The 23,954-nt window shown below is 37.7% G+C and overlaps 1 protein-coding gene across 1 annotated transcript; it reads right to left on the reverse strand.

The window, feature by feature from the left end:
* Positions 1–11,053: 11,053 nt before the first annotated feature.
* On the reverse strand, positions 11,054–23,728 carry UFM1 (ubiquitin fold modifier 1). The gene is made up of 6 exons (XM_074931815.1): positions 23,650–23,728; positions 23,511–23,567; positions 23,049–23,106; positions 17,623–17,662; positions 17,165–17,197; positions 11,054–13,430 (listed from the first exon to the last, which is right to left on the reverse strand). Coding segments are annotated over exons 1-6 (258 nt in total). The 5' UTR covers positions 23,652–23,728; the 3' UTR covers positions 11,054–13,362.
* Between the last annotated feature and the right edge of the window lie 226 nt (positions 23,729–23,954).

Raw genomic sequence — 23,954 nt, forward strand, 5'->3', positions numbered from 1 at the left:
CTAAAGAAAAGACTTGTGTATTAATTCACTTTCCGGTAAGTTGGACCAAAATGTTAAGTTAGCATTGCTTAGTAGCAGACAATTTAATTGCTAGGAGTTTCCTGCAACAAATCAGTCACTCTCAGTTGGAGCTAGTCAGCCACAAAGCTAAAAGTTAATAGTCACAGGTTGCTTTCCACAATCCACTAATAACACGAATGCTGCTATTAGCAAACTATACAGCTTTGCAAAGTGTTTTGTTTAACAATAACATGAGCGTGGTGCAGAGTGGCAAGATCAAACATAGTAAGAATCCCACAATTTGTGCGCCCCTGCAAGGTGCACGCTGAATGAAATGCATGGGCTGTACCCTCCAACAATACAAACCCTGTATTGGCTTCTACAGTTTTGCAGGGAAGGCAGATTTGCACTGAATTTGAGGTGGGATGGTGCCCATCTACTAGATTCTGTTCCCCTTATTCAAGACCAGTGGAACTTCACTCAGCAATTAGCAGATGGAGATGCTAATTAGCAGGAAGAAAGGCAGCGTCTGGGGGTGGGGGCACAGCAGCAAGAATGTTAGGAGTTCATGCACACATGTTCAGAGATTCCAGTATCCTATTTTAAGTCATGCAGACACTTGGAAGATGAGCCCTCTTGTATTTCCAACTCCTCCTTTTTCTTAGATCAGCTCATTTTACCCAGCTCATGTCCCATTTACCATCAGTCAAAAATATTCATGTGAGCCTCCCTCCCTCCTGGGAAGAGGGCAGTTCTGTGCATCTCCTCAGAGAAGCCCCTCGATGCTTTGAAGAGATTTTTTCATAGCCTCCATTAACAAAAAAAGCCTATGTTACTTAATTGAGGAAAGATTATTTTTTACCTGAACTAATTCCCCAACCAACATAATTTTTACAGGCTATTGCTGCAGTTAGGCTTATTTTTAAATGCCTGAAGCAGTTTCTCATGCTCTGTTTATTGTTTTTCTCATCACTCTACATGAGAGCTGGCCATACTGATTATCAGCTGCTCTAGTTAGCAAGGAAATAATAGTGCAGTCTGGATTTGTAGGATAATGGGATGAAAACATTTCTTAAGATAAAAAGAAAAAAGAGAAGATAATCAGACCAAAAAGTTAAAAACAAAGAACAAAAAGAAAACTACAGAGAAAAAATAAGGGACAAAAATCATTTATGGCTTGCTCGAAGTCACTCAAAGTAGCTTTGGCTTGCCAGTTTATGGCTTGCTCAAAGTAGCTCAAAAGCTACTTTGTGCTCTGGCCAAAAGAGACTACTATTCCTTTGTCTCCATGTCAACTCTCTGCAACACTCTTGGTCTATGGATATAAATGTCTGATCCAAAGCTTACCCAGCTCAACGAAAGAGTCTGTCCTTGGACTTTTATAAGCAGTAAACAGATGTAGCTGATTATATACCTGTTTTTCAGAAAAGAAAAGTACATTTCATTATGGACATGAAAGAACCAGTGTTTAGAAGAATACAGGTAATCAATGACTTGAAACAATAGGATTCTTAAGAAAGCAAGCAGTAAACCATCCTGCAAAGGGATGGAAAGCTCACTTTGAATTAAGCTGTCTGCCAAATGCTCAAGGGGAAGTTCATCTATCTCAAAATGCTTTCCTACCTCACACAACTGCCTTTCAACTCTGAATCTTTTGAGTAACATAAACTTAGTTCTACTGAAGCAATGTGGAGAATATGAAAAACAGTAAGCATTAAAGGAAAGGGATAAAGCTAATGTCATGATTGAGTTGTCCAGACTGATACATTGTTTCTAGAATACTAGAACCTGTGTTCTGCATGCCAGATTTTTTTTTTTTCTTTTTTGGTGAACCTGTATTTGGTGTAGAGGAGACTTTTCCTCCTGACATTAACAATTCAGCACCTCCTGACACACCAAATTAGCTGTGGGCCTGAGAAGAGGCAAAAAATACAGTCAAGGCATTGGATACACTGGGGATTAAAAAAGCAAAACTGGCAGGAGGGTTGTTCAGCAATTTAGAACAAGCCAGCAATATAGACAACTTTAATTGTGCTACATTAAATAACAGAGATGAAGACTGTGGAAAGGTCTCAGGAAAAGAAGGAAAAGATGGAATTCAAAAAACTGGGATGGAACAAGGCTGAAACTAATGATAGACAACCTGAACTGGATGAAAACAAAGGAGGAAGAAAATTCTAAATAGATAGATGGACAGAGAATTCTGGAAAAGACAAAAGAATGAAGTGTGAAAATGGCAGCATTAACTAAAGTGAAGCAATTACCTTATTGAAAAAAGATTAACATCTTCAAATGTATGATTCAAGAAATTGAATTGACAGAGCTATTTATAGGATTCCAAATTAATTTACTGCCTGAATACCTTTGACGGGAATTTAATTAAATCAGAATCCACAGGGTTTTTTTCAACATAGTTTCAAACAGCTTTTTAAGCTGCCTAAGTATATGACCAGTAATACTGTGGGTAGCTAGGAATCTAATAAAACCAATGAACAGGAAACATCATCTCCCACACCTGCGCTGTTCATTAGATGCATTAAAGGACATGTTTGCTTTCTGTAAAATCCTCCCTGACCGGGGTATATCTTACCTGTGCTAGTAGTCCACTTAGCCTCAATTTATTGCCTAGGCCTCTCCTATAATTCGTAGAAATAGCTGCCTGCATATTGGTCCCATCAGTTGTTCTAAATATTCACTGGGAAAAGAGGAAGAAGAAGCAAGCTTAATTTTCACAAATTAAAATGGAGTTTGGGAAAAACTTTCTAAATATAAATGTAGTAAAACACCAGACTAGAAAACTAGAGACTGCAGCATCTGTTTGTACCAGTACTTTAAAACAAGAACATATTTGCAGAAACACTTTCTAGGAGTTAGACTTATTCTTTAACCATTGCAAGGTCAATAGTTAAACCAGATCAATTTTATTCAACCTTTTTCAACCTTAGACTCCTAAAAATTTTCCAGAACAGTTGTAGATCCCTTCGCAAATTCCGCCTATGTTGAAAGTACATAATTCATGCAAGTCTGTTGACAACAAACATAGTTGAAGAATTACAGTATTAAAAAAGTTAAAATTCTTTGTACTCACATTCTTCTGCAATAAATCAAATAGAATGGTGCTGACACTGGTTTTGGCAAACCAAAATGAAGCAGAGTGAGTGCACTTCAGTTGTGTAACTTCCCCACCCAGCTTATTTCATTTTTTAATACTAAAAGTTCACATGAACTTAAGGAAATGATCATACATATTACTGATACCATAACTACCTATTTGTCACTTCATACTTGTGCTTTTTTTTTTGGACAGAACTGATGTTTCAATCCACCATCACTGGAAAATGGAAGTAATTATTTGTCTTCATTTAACTTTTACACTGGAACATGAATTGCAGTACAATGTAGAAGATTTAGTATGCAATGATATATCTTCCTCGTATTGGGAAAATAATAAAACTAATATTTGAGCACTAATAAGCAGGAATTTATTTTGTGTGTAGCAACATCAAATGTCAACTCGCCTTCAAAAGCTGTCAAGGGTTTCATTAAAATAATTCCACTAACTAAAGAAACCCTCAATTAAAACATTTTTACAAACATCTTGATTTTGTGATGAACAGTGGAAACTGTTACAGCCTTCTCTTGCCACTCTAATTTGAGGTCATCAAGCAATGCAAGCATATCACAGCAGCAATTTAATGAAGCTTTGTTTTTCAGGTGATCTCACTGTTCAAACTGAAAATAAAATTTGCACTTAAGGCACAATATGAAAAAATGAATGCATACTTTACTTTGATAGCTGCCACTTTCAGTATAAAGTGGGAAAGTTACAGTTTTTTTCTAATTTTATTTCAGAGAGCTAAAAATAACTGATAAATTTAATGCTTTTAGAGTAGGGCCCAAGATACTTTATGTATTTGCAGTTTCCTTAGTTGTGAGGGCTTTCCAGTGTAAACTGCATTACTTTAATCATTCAGAGATAAAATAGTCTACACTACTTTGATGACAAGACACAACGTCTCCTGTGAAAGCATCACTGATACCAGACAGATGATTGTGCTGAATGATCAGAACTGAAAGAAATAAAGAGTATTTCTTTAGAGATGCCTGGCAAATGATCACATCTTCTGTTCATGTTTGGAAGTGTTTGGAATCAGGGCAACGGAATAAGCACAGGGAAGTAGTCACCAATGCAAGTTTGGAGAGAATGGCAACAAAGAATTGGGATGACGTCTCATCAGTTTCTGCAACACTCTAAGTACTCTTATTTTAAGATTGATTTTTTTTAATCCCCCATAAACTTTTTCTGGGGCCGCAAATTCTTCTGGCATTATAAGTTCCTCTGGCATTCCAGTAGGACAGAAGAAATGTAAAAGTCACACGCTAATTCACAAAAGCACATGGTTAAGATTGTTTTCCTCTTTCATTTGCAGATGTTTAGATATGTTGCATAAATCTTCAGCAATCTCTGACCCTAAAGGTTGAAAATCAATGGAAGATCTCCATCCTAGGTTTCTATGACCACAAGATTACAAATAAAAATGAAATGGGTAAACTTCAGACCAGCTTTTAAACAAAAGGTTCCTGGACCTGAGGTCACATGGCACTGACTGTCCTGCAATCCCTCTCTGAGACAGGTCTGTCTTGGAGAGAGTTGTCTAAAACAGAACCATGAAATAGTAATAATCAGTACCTGAGCTCACTCTGGCCACTGTGCTATGGATGTACTCATCTGGAACAGTATTTAGTGAAGAAGTGGGAATTTAATGAATCTGACATAAATAATTGGGCCATTTTGATTTCATTGTCACCTATAATGGATAACATTGACTACAGTTGGCAAGACGTGCTGTGCCCTTGTTCATGTACTAATAATCTGCTCTGCACGGGTGGTGCTTATCGACATTGAGTGCTTGTACTATTCATGATGGGGGTAAAGATGCCTAGCTGCTCGCAAGTATTATTTGTATCCTACTCAAGAGCCAGAGCAATAGAACAGAACCATGTCACAAGTTAATGGGTCTCTACTGCTAAATCACTACTGCTAACTGGAAATGTCAATGTAAAAATGAATTGAAACATGTTAATTTTTCAAGCAACATGGATCCTCTGACAGCATTTTATTACAGTAATGCTATTTACATTCCCTCCCCCACCCACGTGAGGAAATCTGGTTTAGAAAGCTATGCAATAAACATTAGCTGATTAGCTACACCCAACATCGTCTTTTTGTTTTCAGTTTAAACATAAAAAATGTAATTTACAAAATGGCTGATATTAACATCATAATGAATAAACATGCATTTATATTCCATCTATCAGACTTCAAACTTGTCAAGCAACTGTCACAGCATCACAGCTTCTACACAACAGTAGAGGACACTAAGATTCTGACTGTTCCCTCTGGTCAAACTTCTACTGCCACTCCAGCACAAGGTCAAAGACTATAATCTTTTGTAGGTATTCTGGGAAAGTACAGGTGTGTGGAGGGCAAAAAATGGTCAAGTCTCCATTACCTGGGCAGATACCTAAGGTAAAGCAAGATGTAGCTCTTTCTCTATCAAGAAGTTGGGAGAGAGAGATTAAGGAAATGGCCAGGAACTAGCTGAGGTTGGAAAGGACCTCTTGGGTTTATCTGGTTCAAGCCCTGCTCATACCTGGGCCAGCCTCAGTTACAACAGTTCTCAAGGCCTTGTCCAATCATCTTTTGAGTATCACCAAATGTGGAGTCTCCACAGCCTCTCTTAGCAACCAGTTGCAGGGTCCAAGCACTCTATGAATACTTCTTTCCTTATAATTAATTAGAAATTTCCATGCTGCAATCTATGTCCACTGCTTTCACTGTTCACCTCTAATTCAATTTTGTCTTCATCTTCTATACAACCACCCCTTAGATGTTTGAAAGATTTCTCCTTACCTTTCTCTGCTTCAGGCTGAATAAAGCTGGCTCCATCACTCTCTCCTCCTCCATTATGTGCTTCAGTTCCCTAACTATCTGGTAGTCCTCTACTGGACTTGGTCCAGTTTGTCAGTGACCTTCTTTTGTACTGTAAGCCCTCCAAAACTCTGCTAACCACGAAGACCTCACTCTCATACTGCCAGTTTGGAGTCAGGACATTCACCCTACCTCACAGGAGTTTGGCTACCTGGGCTCATCTACCTCATCCTGAAGATCAACGTCTCTCTCATTTCTCATACCGAGCTGAAGTGGGCTACATTCTATCCTGACCTGAGGGCAGTGTACACACATACACAGGCAACTGTAAAGGAAGGTGTGTACCACCAGAAAGAAAATGAGCAAACACAGATACATATCAGTATTTGTAGCTCTCCCCAGAAAATTCTTCTCTCCTTATTCATGACCTCTTCCCTGTTCTAACTGCTGGCTGTTGGATATACAATACTTACACCACTCCCAGAACAAGGGCTGGCATCCCCCTCTGTCTGGTTTGACGCACTGGGTTGTCAATCCAGACATCATCCTAGATTCCCTCCTTATCATGCAAGAAGCCATACACATAGCACAGAAAAAATTACTTTCATAAGGATTCACAAGTTTAGTAAAAAAACCCTGCAAGTCAAATTTGAGGTATGAATCTGGTCCCATATGCAAAACTGTCTAGTTTTTAGGACTGGTCCCTTTCACTGCAGCAGTAGTCCCCTTCATTTTAGCAGCATTTTTCCTGGGACATGGTTCTATGTCATGCATAGTAGAGCAGCATGCCACATTGCCTAGATTTTATTTTAATGCTCTCTAAAGAATTATCAAGTAAAGAGTTGGTAACTTAATATCAGGCAACATCCAAAGGCGTCTCAATAGATACCACAGAGGGGAACCTTGCTTTTCTGGAAGTCACTAACCTGAAAAGGTTGGTTAGTTCAATGCTGACTGCTTCTACTGAAATTGTAGCAGCAGTAAGTATATGTGCTTAACATAACCATGTGACAGTAACAATAACCTGAACAGTCAGGTAAAGCAATTGATTTGGGGCAAGAAATTACCAAAATTATGTGACAGAGATCTGAAATAGCTCTTTTGCCTAGCTCTACACAATAAAAACCTAAAGAAATACAAAACTAAATTAGCAGCTGACACATCTGAGTGGCTACAAGAATCACTGAAGCCACTCTTGCACAGAAGCCTGCTTATGGTTATTTGCCTGGGTTGCAGTTAGTACTGTAAATTTGCAGAATTCTCACTATTCATTCCCCAAGACAGACAGTGAACAACCTCACTGCTTTTTCCATTAGCTTGTAGTGATTGGCTAAGTCAATGATATTTTGAAACAGCCTTTAAAAATTATTTTGTGCCAGGACATAAAATCAAGTCTACGTTATCAGATGATACGGCAATCACTTAACTACACCTTTGATCTTTTGGTAAGCGATCAGGGAATGGGTACTGCACTTCCATTTACTGTACTGCAAAGGTTTTTTTGCAGACAAATAGGAGCAAATTATTGGGGAAAAATACCAAGAACTCAATCTGTAACGGATTTGAATTCAAAATAACTAACATTTGCTCCTTTCTTGACTCCTGTAATTAGACCTGGAGTCCTATATAAAAAAATACCCAGGAAACAAACCTCTAACTTTCAGAGCAGCACCCAAGGAGAACTGATATAATGGCTGAAACCAGTAGGTAATTCTAATAGCTATTTCAGAACAATAAGTTGGTCAGCATGGTGCCTGTGAAAATCCTAAGAGCCTGATCATACCACTTTTACCTGGGTGGGAAGGCCCTCCATACAAACAGGATTTCCAAAATAACTTGTGTACTAGTGAGATGCATAACAGGGCCCTCAAGATCAGACTTGACTTTTATCTCTGCCTTGAATAAAAGGCAGGACAACTTGGTTGCCCAGAGAGAATCACAAAGACTCCATATATGTATGGAATTATTGTTCTTTGTACTTTTGTAGTTTCTCCATATTTAAAGGAGGCTACCGTTATTACAGGCACTCATCAGCCACAATTTACCACTCCACACCCCACTGCAGCTCACTTACTCTGGTCAACTAGTAAAGGTATCAAGGTCCTGCTTCCTCAGGGAAGGAATCAGTGAGCTGCATAGGTCAGTTACTTACACAGGTATATATACACTTAAGGTCTGCATAAACCCATCTTGGTGCAGAAGCAGCATTTCTCTTTCTACACTCTACGGAAGTCATGGTAGTAATTTTGGCCCACTGTAAAAACTAACTGCACTTTGGCAAAGCTAGCATGCAATCTAAAGTACCATACTTCAGAAAAAACAGACATGAAAAGCAGATCAAAGTAACACCTGATGGTTAGAAAGCATCAGGAGCATAAATCAGTACTGTGATACCAAACTAAGCGGATGATATGCTTCAGATATGTATTTCCGTCATGTTCACTGTCTTATAAACAGCCCACAGCTCCTTAGCTAAATTTCTAAGATGTTTATAATAGCAAACAGAAGAGCCCCAAACTACTAAAATCTTGTGGCTTTTGCTATGAGAAGACATATAGTGTGATCCTGGAAATACAAAATGACCACATACCACAAAGCATATCCTTTTTTTTTTTTTTTTTTTTAAACTGTTCATCAGATGGCAACGAATCTTTACCACAGCCAGGTCTTCTGAAGACAAATATGTGCTTTTCAGCTTGTACTTCACCTTTGAGGCAGAATTCCACACAGACAAATCCTGAAGTTTTTTTAATGGCCAAACTGTCCCAGGTTTATTTCTTACCAAGTCTCATAAGCCCTGAAAGGGATTGTGGATAGTGATCTCACTCCCACTACACAAAGATTACCTTCAGTCTATAAACAGAACTTGATTATAGGACAAACTTGATCTATTGTTCAAAACTCAGTGTGATTTTCTCCATTAAAATGATCAAAAGCCTCTAAGGTTGTTATAGTTCTTACACGCAACATCTGGTATTGCTCATCAGTTAAAAGACGCTGACAGTTCCCACTCATAGCCTCAGGGTTTTCTTCCGAGTAATAAACAGGAACACCTGCACCTGGTCTTTCTATTAGTGGCTATTTGTATGCATTCCAAATCCTTTAAAATCTGCTTTCCAGGAACATTTAACCCCTTCAGGGAAAATAAAGGAGACCAATTCTATACTCTCAAAAAATGAAGTAGAATCCTGTTGTCTTCTTCAGTACACACATTTTCTCTTGTTTGTAGACGTATTAGGTTTGCGTGGCACAGTTCTGGTAGCACAGGAGCTCCAGGGATGGCTTCTGTAAGAAGCTGCTAGAAGTTTCCCCCATGTCTGATGGAGCTGATGCCAGCTGGCTCCAAGGCAGACCATCGCTGGCCAAGGTCGAGCCCATCAGTGACAGCGGTAGTGGCTCCGTGATAACATATTTAAGAAGGGGGAAGAAAACCTGTGGGGAGCAGCTGGAGAGAGGAGTGAGAATATGTGAGTACGACTCTGCAGACACCAAGGGCATTGATGAAGGAGGAGGAAGAGTGTGAGGAGAAAGGAGCAGCAGAGACAACATGTGATGAACTGACTGCAACTCCCATTCCCTGTCCCCCTGCGCTGTTCAGAAGGTGGGAGAGAAAATCTGGAGTGAAGTTGAGCCTGGGAAGAGCGGGGGTGGGGGGTGTTTTAAGATTTGGTTTTATTTCTCATTACCCTTCTCTCATTTGTTTGCCAATAAATTAATTCCCCAAGCTGAGTCTGTTTTGCCCGTGACAGTAATCGGCTAGTGATCTCTCCCTCTCCTTACCTTGATCCACGAGCCTTCTGTATTTTTCTCTCCTCTTGTCCAGCTGAGGAGGGGGAGTGATAGAGCAGCTTTGGTGGGCACGTGGCATTGAACTAATTTTAACCTGACAAAGCTTTCTGTAAAGAACAAGCCATTCCCACACTCCCATCAAGGCTACTGAACCTGCTGTAAAGAGGAAAAAAAACCCCAAAAGATGCATTCAACTAATTATATCACATAAAAAAGCAGGTTTGTTTGCATGCAAACAAGTTCTTGTAATTTTGGTTTTGAACAAGTCCCTGGGAGATTTGTATCATGTGCTACACATCGACATCAAACAACACTGAGTAAGTAGTACGATGCTGTAACATATAATATTGACAGGAGAGGGAAGTGCCTGTTGGGGAAGGTATTCACAAAGGTTAACATTAGCCACTGCAGGCTAATGCCTCAGTGGCTCTCTCTAATCAGTACAGGGAGAAAAGCTCCTCTAGAGGGCGATTCAGAACTGAAGATTCATTTAGCTATTCTGAATCTCTCTCTGGGTGACTCTCACTTCCATTATTTTCAGAAACAGCCTGCAGAGATTAACCTCAAAAAGCTCATGCTAGCCTTTGTGAATACTCCCTGGTATTTACCTTCCATGAGTAGGAACAGCAGCTAGAGTTCACTACTGAAATGTATAGTTGGGCATACTGTATTTAAACCTGAACACTATGTATTGCACATGGACCGAATTTTACCCAGCTGGAGTTTAGCACTCCTGCCAGAATCATTGAAACACAGTCTTCACAGCACTACCAGGACGACTGCAGGATTTAGTTTTTTTCCACTGCTCCATTAAAGTGCTCCACTTGACGGCGACCCACATGCTACCATAGAAAGGCCTGCTGTGCCCCCAGCACCTTCCGAGTCCACTGACATTCTGCCGTCGTACTGGCACGGCGCCTTCTCTCGCTCCGACTGCTCATTGTATCACTGCAGCAGCAGCAGGAGCTGGGTTTTCACCATCAACCAAAGCACAAAGAAGAAAAATTCTCAATTTTTGAAACCTGCTGTCAATAATTTTTAGTTATTACTTAGTAGCAACAAGAGAGAAAAATGGTCTTTTGATCTCAAACACAGAATAAAGTTGGATTTTGTGACTCGGGAACATGAGGAAGAAAGCCATAGTACTGACAGAACTATTATCAGGGCCATTTCCTAACTCTTCCAGTTCTTCTATACTTCATTAGATCATTGTGCTTCCCTCCCTGAAAAATTTCCATGATATCTTCAAGTTCTATCAAATAATAGATTTAAGAAAAGAGAGACTTCTATAACATTGTATAAACCAAAAGAATGATTACAACTCCTTAAAAGTTCTGGTGAGACTTTTCACATTTATTATTCTACAAAAATTTCTCCTCACAGAAAATCTTTGTAACAGTGATCTCTTTATAAATATAAAATACAGAAAAAAAGTTCCTTTAAATTGACTTCACCAAAGGTGTGACAAAGTTAATCACAAACAGTGTCTTTCATTTAACAGCAGTCAAATTATGACCAAAGACAAACAAACCCCAGGCAGTTGATTTCCAAAATATGTCTTAAAGTATGGTTAGACAACCCAGTACAAGTCTGAGAGTACAGTGCTTTTCATAATCTTATGAAAACTTCCAAGCCCTAGGAAGTCTGCTTCTAAACTTAAATTCTTCCTATACAACCATGCCAAGCATGAATTAGACATAACAAAATAATTTGGAAACATCAAATCAGCTTGCAAACACCTGCTAAGTACGTTTTACCACTGAAATCAAGCCTCTTTACCAAACAGAAAAGGTTATGTTAAGATTTTAGAGACCATATTGAGACAAAGGTGTAATGAACACAGAAAGTACTATAAAGACCATTATTGCTCCACATGAACAAACCCTTTGCACGTTACATAAACTACTGGCAATGCAGTATGTCAAGTATTTTATGCTACTTGTGTTATTACCCAAGTAACAGCGTAAGAAATGTTAGACATGATCTGAAATAATTTTTACATAACCCTCCTTTACATAAACATCAGAGAATCTTAGTTTCAAAACGCATTTAACCATGATGGCCTTTCAAAAGCTATACAGTGCCTTTAGACTGGAAGAAAAAAAGGGTTCCTGTTTGTTATATTTCAGTATCAGGTGGTTTTTCAGGTATTCAGACAAGAGATTTTCAGGCAAAAATTACAAGCAATTAATTTGGCTCATCCTAATTATGTTGTGGCATTAGATTAATAGAAACTATGCTCTCTGCATAATAAGAGTATTTTGGCTTGAAATGAATCTCAAAGCATATTGATTAGAAGGTTAAAGGGCAGAGTTTTTAATTATTGTCAAAATCTAATCAAGAATATGAAAGAGGAACAAAGTTTGTACTTTTTTTTCACATAATTGTTTATTAAAATAAAGGAAAATCCAGAATTTTACAATTCATTTTAGAGCTGAAAAACTTTTATAGTCAAGTATCACTTTCAGAAGAGTCTTCCTCTATATACTCAATTTACACACACTCAGAAGGGCATTTTGTACTTCTGTACTATCTGACACATTATCTGAACATCTCTCTAGAGCACAAATACTGCACAGGACAGTTGCATTTGTGACAATATCCATTTAACCAAGCACTACATTGCCCATTGTTCTTTCTGTTAAACTCAGGACAGAAAAAAAAAAACGCAACAGGGTAAGATTTTGCCAAATATATTAAATCACAGAGGAGATTACCAGTTCAAGAAAAGCAGCAATTTCTAATTAAAAATACATGATTGACAGTTTACCCCTGGCAATTTATAAGCAAGAAGCATATAATCTGAATACAAACATTTCAGTGATTTCTGTGCTGTTTCCCATATAACATGCAGTAACAAAACAAGACTTTTAGAAAGAACCAGTATTGGTTTACTGAAAAAGGAATGACATATTTGATCAGTACCTATATATTCCCAAATTATGCTGCAATTCTTTTCAACTGATGGCACATGTGAAGAGATTAGGTCTCATAAATTCTCTGAAACTGCATTTCACAATACATCAAATGAAGTACTAATACATGGAAACCTCCAATTTCTCTTTTATCTAAAATATTTGCAGCAATTAAATCTACAATTACTTTGGAACATTTGGCAGTTATTAACTTATTTGAGCAACAAACTCCATAAATTTCCCTTCTATTTGAGCTTAATACTTGAACCATGTGAAAACTGTTCCACTAAACATGTAAGTTTAGAAAAAAATAAAAGAAAAAAAAGTTCTAGCACTCAGTAGGAACAATTTCGTTGTAGCAAAATCATAACACAGTTCCCCCTTCCACAAAGAAGGTTGAACAATATCCAGTATTTTAAATATCCATTTATTGTGGCTGTGTGTTTTACCCTGGTGGCATCAGTAACACCTACAGAGAACTCCATCTTTCCAATCAGCCCATTCTTCTGCAAGTCAGGCAAGAATCAGTGCATGAGGTAATATATTTTAACAAGAAAATAAAACCTTATCTCCTTTTCAAAAAAAAAAAAAAATAAAATCAAATCCTGGGAAGTCATTTTTGCTCGCTTTAAAAGAGGCCAATTTATTATTTGCATTTTGGAGTTCCAAAATAAACAGACCTTTGCTGCACAGCAATGTCACTTATTCCAAAGCATTTGGGAGATGTTAAGAACTCCCAACGCGGTCTCTGGGAATAATCCGTAGATCTGAACCATGCTTTAGAAATACATTTCCTAAACAAACAAACAAAACAGAGTGTGTTACCAACCAAACAAAACATTACCTAAACAAACATACACATTTAAAGATAATAATGTTAGGTCAGTGTTTAACATCTTTGTAGTAATTCCTCGAATATACCAGAAATACATTTGTTATGTTTCCATGGAATTTCACCTTATACCTCTTACTCCAAAGATATTTTAAATTAAAAATATCCAAAGATATTTTAAAATAAAAATACCAGACCCGAAGTTATCTAGTAAGACTTGAAGGCTCTGGCTTTTCAAACTTTGCAGTTACACACCTGAAAGTCTGATTTCACTTATACACCATAATAACTTCAAGAATGTGAAATGAAGTTTTACTTCTCCATAATTATTTTTTTATCTTTAAGTCATTCATGCATATACTAATTTTTAATTCTTTCCTTAGTTCAGTACTTACCTGCTTCTATCTTCAGAACCTCAAGTGTACTTTTCTTTTAGGAAGGCTTTCCACATATCCAACCATAAGTCAGTCTCATTTTAGCATAAAAAAAATCTTGAACTTCCTATTTATTACCATATAGTCTTAATCATGTTAGTCTTTTCAAGAGGGTATAGTATGAAAATTAGAATTTTCTAACACTTAGACATCTATAATATTTTCTGAATGTATTCAGGATTGCCATTCAAGTTGCTATTTTCTTCTATTAAATGTAACATTTGAAAATGAAACCACATTGCTAAAAGTGATGCATTACTTAATTACTATATGGAACTTTTTTTTTTTAAACTTCATACTGCTACTGCATGAAACTGACTATATGTAATTCTACAATACCAGGTTTTAATAATAACTACATATTCTTATTCATCTTTGTGCTGACTTGTAAAAGCAGAATAATTTTATTTCCCTCCCAAGCACCACACTTCAGGGATGAAGAGTGCTCTCATAAAAAATAAGGTATTTAACATTTGTTCAAGTTACTACCATATTGGAACAAAGCTACACTTTTTCAGATTTCACTTTTCCATCACACGGATCAGGATCAAAACCGTACTACTTACTCAATATAATGAATATCAGAAAATCCGTTCAAAAGAATGTGTTATCAGAAGATGTTCTGGTTTTAGATATCTGCCAAGACCACATAACGAAGAGATCTATAAAACCCACTGAGCATAAATCTGTCACACCAGTGAACTGGAGAACTAAGCTTACTAATCCAGATGAAAAGTATCCATATTGCAATGGCCATCATAAAACTCTAAAAATCTTAAAACAGGCCACAGCTGCACCTCATGCAGACAGCAGTTCACCCCACCTCTCAGTCTGTTTCCATCATTAATATCAGTAGTTTTATTAAAGTTATGGCATACTATTCCCTGAAGTATCAAGGATTTAAAATTTAAATCCATACAGGAATTAAGTCTTAAATCTAGCTTTTTCAGCTTTCATTCCCCCTGCTCCAGGGAATCACGTAGGGAGAATGAGAGAAGTCATACTTGAGACTTGAGAAGTAGTTTTATTCAGAAAGGCGGGGAAACAGTGGAACAGTGCAAAACCTCTGAAATCCTCAAGGATTACTAGGATTTTATTTGTAGATCATCTTTTTTTGGGAAGTTTTTGAAGATTAATGCATCTGTTCAATATATAGGAACTTTAATATATGTAAAAAAAAAAATATAAAAAAAAGAAGGGGAAAAAACCTATGGTTTACCCTAAGAAATTTCTGAGATATCAATTAATAAGACTGAACATTAGGTTAATTTAAATTATATGTTTACTGTTAAACTGAGGATGAATTTTGGTTTGGCGTAGGTATGTTGTTTTTGGGGGGTGGTGTGCGTGTTTTTTGGGTTGTTTGTGTTTGGTTTTTTTTCCCCCAGTTTTAGGACAACATCACACAGCATTGTCAGGGCAATGGTACCTCCTATGTTTAAAAAAAACCCAGAACATGTGCAATCCATGTGCCTAAACCATACATTTGCAGATAAGATGAAGACTGTGATGAAAACATTTTGCATCTAAATGCTCCTGATCCTTGATTATGAGATGCTGTCTTAAACAACTACTGAATAATTCCTCAATGTTTACAAAAAGTTAGGAGAGGTAAAGCAAATCAATTAGAGATGTGAACCCAATATGCATAGCTCCAAACATGTTTTAGTTCAGGAATCGAGTAGTCCTAAATACATTTATTTTGCCAGATTAAGCTACAACTAATTTGAGCTAGATAACACAAAATGGAAGTATACTTTTGAGCAAAACAGTGTAAGTATACCTTAAACAACTGACTTTCCCTGTTTTGTCTAGGTATTCTTGACTGGTCATGTAAAAATGTGGCTTTACATGTGGTTGATGATCTAGCAGCTAAACTAAATTATTAGTTTTATTATCTGGTTTTAATACACTTGGTCATGGGATCATGATGAGGACAGCATCAGCTGAGGAATCTGTCTGAGACAGTACACCTGTCAAACCATAATCCAACTGTCCTAAAACAAGTCCAGGAAGGATAGAAAGTTCTAGTGGATCAGAAAGCCACGCACTCACTTGATCTCCATTTTCAAGTGGTGGCGATGCAATCAGAACTCAGAAATGGTTCACTACACTTAAATGGTTCCTTTTACAACTCAAAGAAATTCCCCCAATGTTAAGCAACTGCTCTTCTAACTATTGGATAATATTATGTGCTCTGCAAGGATTTACTTTATACTATTTACCTTACATAGCTAAGTATGTTGATAATACCTTGCTTGCTTATTCTCGCTTCAAAACTGAAAAAAAAAAGGTGTGGTATCTTCAATAATGACTGGCAGAGGGCACAAATGAATGAGACCTGGCAGGGATTTCATGCAAAAAGCAGAGAAGCAGCAAGTCTCCATCAACTGTTCATCATGTTTGCAAGCAGCAGTAAAATTCACAGTAAGATAGAGTTTTCACTGGATGACTGGGTACAAGCAGCAAAGCCATTTCTATTATTTCTTAGTATAAAGTTATGAACATTTATTCCCTAACAAGATACTCCACCATAATTGTCATCTCAAATGGGTTGAGATTAGACTACTGTAAGAATTTCCAAATTAATTTTAAAGTATAGCTTTTTGAGAACAAGTCCACAGAAGCCTGCTTCCAGACAGCAGGCCATTATTAGTACAAGTCAACATCTGTACCACATTTCCATGTATCAGGAGGTGATGGGGAAAAAGCTTTACACTTTTCACTGACAAAGATAAACTCTTGTCTCACAGCAAGCCTCCACAGCTGAAATCAATTTCTCACACAGAATTGCTTGGTGAGAACAAGAGGGATATTGGCAAGAAGATCCTCTCTTCATGAAAACATGATTTTCAAAGCACCTAGAGTTCCTGCTCTAAAACTATTACTTTATAAACATATCAGAAGTGCTGCTAAAATAGCATATACTATCGAACGAGGTATAGTGGGGAAAAATTTAACTATTACTTCAGTAGCACGTAATACAGTATCACTGTTTAAAATAGCACACTAAATAGCTATGCTCTGAAGATCAGAAGTGCCTCATTCTTTTCACAGACCTAAACAAACAAATGCTGAACAACAGTTCTGCGGATTTAACCTTTTATACACTATGCTGACTGTAGTTTCCAGCTACTAGGTAATGCTTCTCCCATTTAAGAAATCAAAACTTAAAATATAAATCGACCCCGAGTGCTATGCCTTAGTTTAAAAGAAAAATAACTGAGGTCTTTAATACTGGGCTTCATAAATAATAACTTACCTGCTGTTTGTGCAGGGTTTATTCCTATACCATCTAGAAAAAAAAAAAAAAAAAAAAGAGAGAAAAAAAGAGAAGATGAAACAGACATATTACAATTTACTACTTACTAAACTTACATCTCAAAAAATATAATATACCGACAAGATATAATGATTACATCAGGTCTTCATGCAACTATTTCCTATAAACAAAAATAGTCATATCACAGGAGCTAACAAGAAACCTTCAGCACAGAAAATCCAAGTTATATAGTTGGACAAAACCAAATTAATAGTATTAGCGGTTTAATACCTTTATTCCATGCATAAGCAATTTAAATAATGCTGCAGTATTACTAAATTCAGTCTGCAGTCTGTAAAGGTTGTGAAAGAAAAGACACTTTTGCTTTTATCAGCACACCTTCACTGAAACTACAATAAAAAAAAAAACTATTAAAAAAACCCCAACTATATTCTTACCATTTGTTATAATGGCGCTTGTTGCTGCAGGAACTTTGAACTAAAGAAAATAAGAGTGGGACAAAATAACATAAAGGACATAGTTAAAGCAGAAAATATATGATAGATATTCAAAGCAATTATATTTTTAGCTGGCTTGGGTACCAAAGAATTATGATAAAAGATTCCCCTCAGATTTATAGATACAGCTAAATAAAGACTTAAAGTCAAAGTTGATTAGACACCTCAATACAGAACGCAAAATTTGCAGTACTAAACAACTAATTAAATCCAATTATTATCACTCATTGGGTAAAATATAAGAGTTAAGCATCTGAAAAATTAAGAAATATTTGTTCTTAATACACTACATAAAGGAATACATATGGAAACAAACTCCTAAAATGCATACCTGTTATGTCTAACAGGAGTTAGACAAGAATTAGCTTGAGCTAATCTTGGTTAATTTTGACCAATCTCCTAGCTTTCTCTCTGGGTCTATTGGGAGCTCTCCAGCTGCTCTGCTCCAAGAGCAGAGTTCACTCCAGGACTTGCTTACAAAAGGAAGCACTAACAGCACTCCATCAGATCTGGCTCCCTCCTCAGATTTCTGACACCAGCCTAAGCAGGCTTTGTACCCTCAATCACCGCCATGTGTCTCCATAGTACCACACCTCCACACACAACATATGCGGTCAGTTTTACCACATCAAAAGCCCTACTCAGGTGGGGATGTATTGCATGCTGGCTTCAAACTATTTCAGAAGATCTGAACTGAGATGGGGAAGCCAAAAATAATTATTTCTCAAAACTAGAGGGAGCCAGGCAGGGTCAGAGAAAAATCCTGCACTATGTAATGTGGTTGGACCACACAGAACAGAAAAAGTAGGGTGGGTACATGTCAATCAGTGCTACCTAGTTGGTCTGAAGACGAAAGGTTGCTCCTTGGACTTACTTTACTTAGCACAGTGAACAACCCACAAGGTAAAAGACTGGTGTCTCTGCAATTAGCAGGTATCAGTGAAACTTCCTCTCAAAGCACTTCATCCTCCTCTCCATATTGTGTAAGAAAAAGGGAAGAAAACTATGCACGCTAACACTGAGTGCTTCCTTGGAAGACTGCAGAGCTCTCCCATCTTCTGGTTTCCATTGTAACTAAGTGATACCATGGATCTTTAATCATAAATCATCTGAAAAAAAATGAAAACGTAGCTTCTAGAATATTAAGTGCCTCTTCTCATTTCTCCTCTGTCTCTTCTGATATACAACAAAGCATGAAAGAGATGGAACATTCACAGGAGGATGGACATCTCTACTCATTTTGTGTCATTTTGCGTTTCAGGAGGTGAATCTGATCCCAATAAACTAGGTGCACATGAGAACTCTGTGGCAACCAGTTAGTGAAGCACTAGTTAAGATTCTCTTATTGCTTCATATTGTATTGTGTTAGAAGATAATAAAACACTTTTGTTATCTTGGGCCAAAATACAAAAAAATCCAAAAAGCAACAGTTGTCATCACATGGAAATCATCACAAGTATAATACTGAAAGGGAAACTACCACTGGAAATAATTACACATATTTTGGTGCCACATGGTTCACTACTTAAATCAAAAGTCCTTACTGTGGCTGCTAAGTGTATGTTTCCCATAATGAAAACATACAACCTTTCTGTGATAGAGTCAAATGGATACTACTCAAGTAGCAAAGAAGTTCTGTATTCAGCAGATAATCCTTGGCTTTCTATGAAATCAAACTGGGTAACATTCAGCCCCAAACTCACACACTTAAAAAAAAAAAAAAAAAAAAAAAGGAAAGAAAAAAAAAGATTGTTGCCTTTAAAAAACATATGAATTGGTAACTGAGGCTGCAACACAACTTACTGACTCCAATGCTAGGAAATACATTTGTCAGTATCTACAGTCAAATTATAAGGAAAAGATGAGAATCACACACAAACAATTATACTCCTTTCTCACTTTTTACAAGGATGACAAAAATCCTCTACAGCAATAAACTCAACTTCTTTTGGAGCAAAGAAAAGCGGGTAAGTGCATTAAACCATAGTATTTTAGCATCAGTCTATGAGGATTAACATTAGAAAAATAATAGAATAGTTGCAAAAATATACATTCTTATGAAAGAATGAAATTTATTCAGTGGAAATGGATTACTGTTTTAGTAATAATTGCACAAAGGTTAAGAGAGGTTTTTTGTAAGTATTCTGCAAATGTACACCTGAGGTTAAGTACCAAGTAGCTCTAACACATGAAGGGAAAAAAACAATAGATACTATACACTGTGAGAAAATTAACAGTCACAATAAACTGTGACAACTGTGGAAAGAACCATAAATAGATAAAACTGAAGACAGCAGTGTTTCCAAGGCTCTACATTTCTATCTATATTTTTATATATACTCTGTAAGACATAAAAAATATTAAAAAAGGAAGTTAAATTTGCATTATCCATATTATCACTGCCAAATGTGTGTGTGTGTATATATATATATATATCAGGAAGGACTGAGACTGATACGCATGATTGAGACTTCCTGAGACCTCCCCATTTAAAGCTTTCTTTCACTTTCAGTCCTGCCAGTCATGAATTGTGTACAATGAACTTTCACATATTATCTGATGTGCTAGAGATGACAGGAAAAAACCTGCTATTTCAGTTATTTTCAAGAAAAAACAACAAAAAAAAAAACAAAACAAAAAGGGACACATCTTGCTTTGTGCAATGAAATAATTCAGAAAACTTTATTTGGAAAAACTGTAACCTTTGACAAAGCACTGTAACTGAACCTGGATATATAAGAAGACCATTCTGTGTCACTGCTACAGTTCTACTGTTCCAGGGAATTCTGGTTATGATTTGCTCCAACTTTATGACTCTCTAAAAAAATTAAGTAGAAACTTGCTACGGCTAAATAGTCGGAACTTAAATCCTTCTCTGTCCCAAGAGCTTTAATTGTTGAGGAGATAATGCACTTCCCCTGGAGACCAACTAACATTTTTGTTCAAAATCCAGGGCTACAGTTTGATCTTTTTCTTACATGTTTTACATAAGGTACTGTGAAACTAGTATCATGAATACTGTGAATCATGGTAAACAGCATAAGTTAATATTAAGCTGTGCTATTCAAGGAACAGAAGACATTTATAGAAGACAAAAATCGTTTCTCATTCTTTTCAGTGCCAGTTCACAAAGGATCAAAGTAGCGTCATTTCTGGGGAAGAGTCTAACAATCTTTTTTTGTTCTCTGTTTACAAAGCATTTAGTTCTGCATCGTCTCAGAGAGATGTAAAAGGCTTTAGTAACACATCCGCAATGACAGCTATAAACAGTGCCACATTCTGAAAAATCAACCATACGTTCATGTTATTAATTTCTATTGACACTGGCTAACACATACTTCACACTGTTTGGCGAGGTGTGGGGGGGGGTGGTGGTGGTGGTGGAGTTCATAAAATGTTCTTTGTATTTTCTCTAAAATAAGTGTTTATCGTATAGATGTTTAATGGAATTACTCTGTTGAGTCTTAACAACACTGGGCTCTTTGACATTCCATCACAAATTTTCAACATTTCTTGTGAGCCTCCAAAAAACATCTACAATTGCTCTATAAAAAGATGCTGATCCAGAGCAGTCTGAGGTCAATCAGCAAAACTCACACAGATGCTCAAAATACATCAACTAAAAGAATGGCTTGTTAAATATGAATATTTAAGGAATTAACTCTTCCTTAAATCCACTTCACAGAGGACTGTATCACTAACGCTGTAGTTCTATGAGTAGGTAAAATTAACAATTTGCTGGCAATCCTCACACCAGAAACGGCCTCTCCCTTCCTCATTGTAAATCCACTACTCAGGCCCACTCAGTTTTCACGGTCCCTCATGCTAGCATCAATGGCACGAATCCAGATCAGAGAAATAACAGGTGTAAAGACTAAACCAGCAAGAAGATATAGTTTAGTCTGAACCCATACTCTTTCTTGAAGACAAACCTGTGGCAGTATGTTCAAAGGAGTGACAGAAGGGAAGAAAGCAGCAGCCAGGGTGATTTTTGGAAGATACAACATCCCCACGCCAGCTTATGCTGCTTGCGGATGGAGTAATACAAGTGAGCCTGACAAACACAATAAATTCAACTGACCGATACAGCAAAGAACCTTCAAAAAAGACCTTTGATTAATGACCCAGTTAGAACCACTCAGTGTGCAACTCCATCAGACCTCAAGCTGGCATGTGTGAGATGACAGGAATCTGTAACAAGAACTGGAAGGGGAAGTGGACTGTCTCTTTTGGAAGCAGCCCACAACTACAGTGGAAACAGCACTTCAGAATTCTACTGGACTCTTCAGTCTAGGTCTTCACGTATGGGTTGTGTGGGCACTGCTACATTAGTTCAGATTAAAAATAACTGGGAAAAAATAGTAAAAAAAGCAACTAAATCAGCAAGTGTCTTTAACAGCATTTATTATTCTAGATATTATTTTGTTTAAGTAATGTTACAACAAACAATCCACAACCTCCCCACACAAACTGTGCTTCCACTAAGAACTTCTGTCACATAGTGGCATAACATAAAGAGACTCAAGACATGGAGTCCATTATCCTTCCTAATTATTTATCTTATTACACTTCCAATGCAAAATATTCAATAACCCTAAATTTCCCAAGTTTTCCCCAAAAGACAGAGGTGGAACTGCAGTAACAGACTCTGCTGAATTTGCTGACTAAATGAAAAAAGACATCATGCTTCTGAGTACTTTATTTTACTGTTTACACCCAGATGAACATCTCTTAATCTCTGTACACTTTATCTGAAACAAACAGGTTGCATCTCTTCAAATCCATTACATAGGCAATTTAAGCACCTATTGGGTTTGGATTCCATGTGAAAGATCAAAGACCCAGAAGCCAAAGAATGCATTACCCAAGTCTTATTCACTTAAATCTATTAGCCCATATGCCTAATCTCAATACCTTCTATAATCAAAAATTCCTTGTCTTCCAATACCAGAGATTGCTGGAACCAAATTCAAGAAGAGTTTAAAAATTTCCTGAATAATTCTAGAGAATTTTCTGGATATTCTACATAAGCAATTAAAAATGTTAAATATTCAACATAAAAATTTATGAGACTGAATATAATTAAAATATATTTATGTTATTAATATAAAATGGCTTAATTTAATTGCAAAGATCAGAAAGCCTGTTAATACCTGCTGTTGATGTGTAAATTGTGTAAGAACAGCTAAGTTTAGGATTCTGAAAGTTTTGGCAGGCCCACACTGACATCAGTTAAGCTTATGTCCGTGTGTATCCAACAAGAACAGTCTTTGTGTTGAATTAACCATTTTAATTTATAATTAAAAAGCTTCTGCTTTCAGGAATGTTCAAGAAGTTAAAAACGAACCTCATCACTTTCTACTTACTTCTTCTGCAGCAAACTTCAAGACAGCTGTGAAAGGTGTACTTTCAGGCACACTTAACCTGAAATTACAATGTAAGTAAATACGTGACTGCTAAGACAAACTGAAAAGCAACTTTATTTGCTATCAAACTACTAATTAAAACTTCACTTTTGCCAGTGGTTAAGATGCTTGCCAAAGGCGTGCATGTTCTTTTTAAGGTCTCGAGCAAAGCCTAAAAAGACATCCATGGCAGCAGCGCCAAGCATAAAAGCCCTGACGAGCGAGTTAACAACAGAAAACCGCCTCTCGCCTCACACGGAGAGCAAGATGCCTTTTCCACTCCTGGGAAAGCCCCGTCAGGATGACCATTAAAGGCCACGCGGCTCAGGAGCGCGTACATCTGCGCTGCCACCGCCGGTTTTCACGGCCTCCTCGCGTCACGCAGCGGCACCGCAGCGCGCCCCGACCCCCCACAGCACTCACACTTTGTAGGGCAGCCGGGGGTCCGAGGTGAGCGTCACTTTAAAGGTGACCTTCGACCTGGGGAGAGCGAGGAGAAAGCACGGGGTTAGGGCTGGGGGAGGGAGAGGGGCGCAGCGGGGCCGCTCACTCAGTCACTCACATGATGCTCCCCAGAGCCGCGGCCGCTCCTCACCGACACGTCAACCGCCACCCGGCGCCCGAGGGGTCTTCGCTGCCCCTTCCGTCTCCTGAGCTGCCCGCGGTGTGCCTGATCTCAAATGAAGGATAAACACGCCCCACCGACCGCTACGGGGGAGGGAGTGGGGGGTTTCTGCCTCGGGGCTCGGCTGGCGCGGGGAGAAGGGAGGCTGAGGGGTGGATAACGTGCATCGGAGAAAGGCGGTGAGGATTTGTGATGAGGCAGTGGCTTTGGACGTTCCGCGGCCGAGGTAGGACCCAGGTACC

The sequence above is a fragment of the Athene noctua genome, chromosome 1, assembly GCF_965140245.1.
Source record: "Athene noctua chromosome 1, bAthNoc1.hap1.1, whole genome shotgun sequence".
NCBI classification, from domain to species: Eukaryota; Metazoa; Chordata; class Aves; order Strigiformes; family Strigidae; genus Athene; species Athene noctua.

Bases quoted from the DNA above. Each gene is read 5' to 3' on its own strand.
- UFM1 (XM_074931815.1), bottom strand. The intron at 23,107-23,510 runs GTGAGTGCTGTG...TTGTAATTTCAG, and splicing joins CCCCGGCTGCCCTACAAAGT to GTTAAGTGTGCCTGAAAGTA. The intron at 17,663-23,048 runs GTAAGTAGAAAG...TATTTTCTTTAG, and splicing joins TGAAGTTTGCTGCAGAAGAA to TTCAAAGTTCCTGCAGCAAC.